This window comes from Arachis hypogaea, chromosome 17 (genome assembly GCF_003086295.3).
Source record: "Arachis hypogaea cultivar Tifrunner chromosome 17, arahy.Tifrunner.gnm2.J5K5, whole genome shotgun sequence".
In the NCBI taxonomy this organism is placed as follows: domain Eukaryota; kingdom Viridiplantae; phylum Streptophyta; class Magnoliopsida; order Fabales; family Fabaceae; genus Arachis; species Arachis hypogaea.
In genome coordinates, this window is record NC_092052.1 from 28,974,169 (window position 1) to 28,978,033 (window position 3,865).

Sequence of the window (3,865 nt, forward strand, 5' to 3'; positions counted from 1 at the left end):
TTTTAATGGTTAACTATAATATAATTATACAAATTAGATGAAGTCATATAAAATGGATTAAACCATAAATAAATGAATGTATTTAACGAAATCTATTTTTATTCTGAGTATATATAAATAAAAACATAATAAACTTGTAAATACAAAATTAAGTTAGATTAGTCTAATAGTTAACTCACTAATTTGTTTAAATAAGTGTTAGGATTCGAGAATTTAAAATTCTCTTTGTGTATATAGTAATTCATTAGCAATAACAAGTCCTTAAATGAAATTTAGATCTACCATGGATTAGTCCTTTAGCACGCTAGGTTAGAGAATTATGCGAGAACCCAAAACTTGAAAATACAAGAATCTTCAAAAACCAATCCAAAGGCTCACATTCACTTGAGAGAAGGAACCACAAGAAGTGATATATATTATCATTGGCACTTGGCCCTCCACACACTAATCAAAATCCAAACCAAAACATTATAAGGCACTCTGTTCATTCTAGTTTTTCTTTCATTGTTAATTAAAAATGGCTTCAATGATCATGTCATTTGCACCAGCAACAACAGTAAGAGTCTATGCAGCAACAGCAGCAAAGGGTGCTGGTGGCAGCAAAGAAGAGAAAGGTCTTCTTGATTGGATCCTTGGAGGGTTGCAGAAGGAGGACCAGCTTCTAGAAACTGATCCTATCCTCAACAAGGTGGAGGGAAAGACCGGAGGCGGCACCACCAGCGGCCGCAAGAACTCCGTCGCCGTGCCGCCACCCAAGAAGAAGGGTGGCTTTGGTGGTCTCTTTGCCAAGAATGAATAAGAAAGCAAGAAATTTTAGTACCTAAGAATTCCAAGTGCATGCATTGCAATTTGCAATTTGTATCTATCTATATATATTCATGTCAATCCATTTAGACTTCAATCTTATATTTTTTACCATTATAAATTGTTAAATTTGTGTTTGTTTTGGCCTTACTTTACTGAACTCCAATTTATTTATGGAATAATTCCATGAAATAATAGATGTTACTGAATTGAACCAAGCCCAAAATTATTAAGAACTAAACTAGATACAATGTCTTCATCTATGGGGCGGAGTTTCAATCTGGAAAGTAATGTTGTACTTGAAATGAAAGATCCCTCTGCTTTCAGTAACATTAGTACTATTTTCTGTTGCAAAAACAGTCACAATAAAACCATTCAGATTTGCAAAATAGTCCATGACTTTGATATTCAATATAAATTCCAATAGATCCAAAGACTAAAGAACTATGTATATATGACAAAGGTATTTGATAAAGATCCCAAAGAATCATTGCATATTAGTTTCACTCTCAACAAAATCAAGTTATAGTTTAAGGCTTCGGCCCAGCATCTAGGAGTAATTACTAAATGGCTTTCCAACAGATTATCAACTAATGACTTTTATGCACTGTTGGTTAGTGAAAAGAGTTTTACACTTGATATTCAATCATGTGTTAAGCATGTTTATAAATCCTTCAAAAGAATATACAGTGTTTCTGTTTGTACAGAAAGATAAAGGATCACATAGTAGATGAAGTTCCCATTCTTTTTTATCTATGGGAAGAAATCAAATCATGAAGATATATGCTAAAATACAGTAGCAAGCACACCTTCACCTTATTGGTCTGTGATCAAGTGTCTCAAGGAGCATGTATAGAATCTTGGCGAGACGTGGCAGTCGAAGAATTGGATCTAGAAAATGAAGAGTGGATGAATTCAATGCAGTCCTCAACAGCAGCTGTTCTATAAGAATCAACAGAGGATCTTTCTGATTTCGATCTTCCTAAGGAAGACGAACCGCGATGTAAGGATTTCTTGATAGGAACGAAGCGCAAAGATTTCGTTACTCTTTCTGCAATGTCCTTGACAAGCTCAGCAGGGGAGAATTCAGACTGCCAAGGAATCCTGCACATGCAGCTCCTTACCTGCCGGTTTCGGGACGCTCTCTGGCTAGAATTTTTGCAGGACTGGTTTGTTTTCTCATCCATTTCTCCCTTTGTGGCCCTTATTCTTGTTTGCATGATGATGATAATATGTTACAGGAAATAGAGAAGATAGTAGTAATGAGAAACTGTATCTTTGAATGTGGAGTTGCAAGAGTTTTAGGTGAAAATGTTGGAGAAGTTTGGGAACTAAGTAATGAGGGAGTGTCTTTGTGTGCTTTTGAGTGAGAAACAAAGCATTTTTATAGGGGTGATTACTATGGTACAGAATTAAATTTTACATAACAGAGACACTGTAAATTGTGAATGTTATTAGGTAAAGATATTTAAATAAAAGAGAGTTACATTATCTTTTTGTATCTCTATGCATTCTTACTCCGTACCAAAGTCTGAGCATATGTGAATCATGAAAGAGCTTTTGTAAAAGGGAAAATTGCAAAGACAAGTTCACAAGAGAAGAAATTTAAGTACTGATGAAAATGACAGAAAGATGGGTGAGAAAGTCCAAAAGAGGCACATTTAAGGAGTGGAAAAAATAGCACAAACACTTGACATCTTTATTACTAACACTGCATTTTCTTTCATAGAACACCTTTTTTTTATGCTTTCCATGTAATGTAGATGTAGTATCTGAGTTTGAGTAAAACCAAAGATAGCAGAAACGTTATTAAAAAAATTGAAATAAAATAAGTAGAACTGTAGAAGGAATATATTTTTGGTCTAAAGTGAATGATTTCATCATTCCTGTCCAAACTTCATCACACCCTAAGAAGTAAGAAAAACTAATTTAAAAACGTGAGGTGGGGGCTACAATCACACTGAACCCACTCACACTAAACTGAAACCAACACTAGAATTTGCACCATTGTTAATTTGTTCATTCTTTTCTCAAAGCTCACAGTACAATAACATGCATTGCCAACTGTTTTTACTGCCAAATAGTAAATATCTGATCTATAAAAGAGTATATCCTATTGGAAGAATTTTAAGTATACCGAAAATATTGGTGTTCCAGTTGTTTTAACTGTCGATCTAAATTATAAAAAATATATATAATATATATTAATTGAAATCAACTATTAAAACAATGAAATATCAGTGTTTTATGGTAGACTTGAAATTTTTCCTATCCTATTAGTTAGTGTGAACAAGTTGACCTGACATATGATAGTTCCTCATTCAACAATGCCAAAGGGGTCATGGTCTAAAGTTGTAGGTAAACGTAGAACTTGACATTAAAATAATCAGGGTGGAACTGTATTAGAGACAAAATAGTCCATTAAAATTAATCTTACCAAAAAAAAAAAAAAAAATAGTCCATTAAAATTTGATATACAAGAATAATTTCATTTTGTATTAGACAAATTTATCTATGTTATTTATGAAATTAAAAATACTAATATTTTTTTATGTCTATATAAATTTTATACATAAAGACTTATTTACGGGTGTTTAAGTCCTAACGGAGTCTGAAATCTGATCCGAATATGAAAGATGTTCTATCGAGTTTAGATTTATCATTTTTATCCAATATAGTTTTCGAATTGAATTCGGGTTAAATTTGAATAAATCTAACCTGGTTTGATGTCATATTTTATAATTAAAATATATTTTAAAGTAAAATTCATAATAATATATTATATTTTTATATTTTAATTAATTTTTTTTATATTATACTAATATATATATTCGTGCTCTATACAGAATAACATACAAAAATATATAAAGTAAAACCTCACTCCGACCCTTGACAATTGCACAAAACCCCTTTCCATCCCTTAAAGAAAGCATAATCCCATTGCGACCCATATCCATCACTTCCATCGGACATTCTAGCCCTTGTGTGCAACTCTCCGGCAATAAGAGGCGACGATGTTCCTACGTGTCAGTCGCAGTTTGTTTGGGACAGTTAGCCCCTG

At 32.8% G+C, this 3,865-nt stretch overlaps 1 protein-coding gene across 1 annotated transcript; it reads left to right on the plus strand.

The window, feature by feature from the left end:
• Nucleotides 1-327: 327 nt before the first annotated feature.
• On the plus strand, nucleotides 328-941 carry LOC112764785 (uncharacterized). The gene has a single exon (XM_025810561.3). The coding sequence runs from the start codon at nucleotides 518-520 to the stop codon at nucleotides 797-799; it is 282 nt and encodes a 93-aa protein (XP_025666346.1). The 5' UTR covers nucleotides 328-517; the 3' UTR covers nucleotides 800-941.
• The last annotated feature ends 2,924 nt before the right edge of the window (nucleotides 942-3,865 follow it).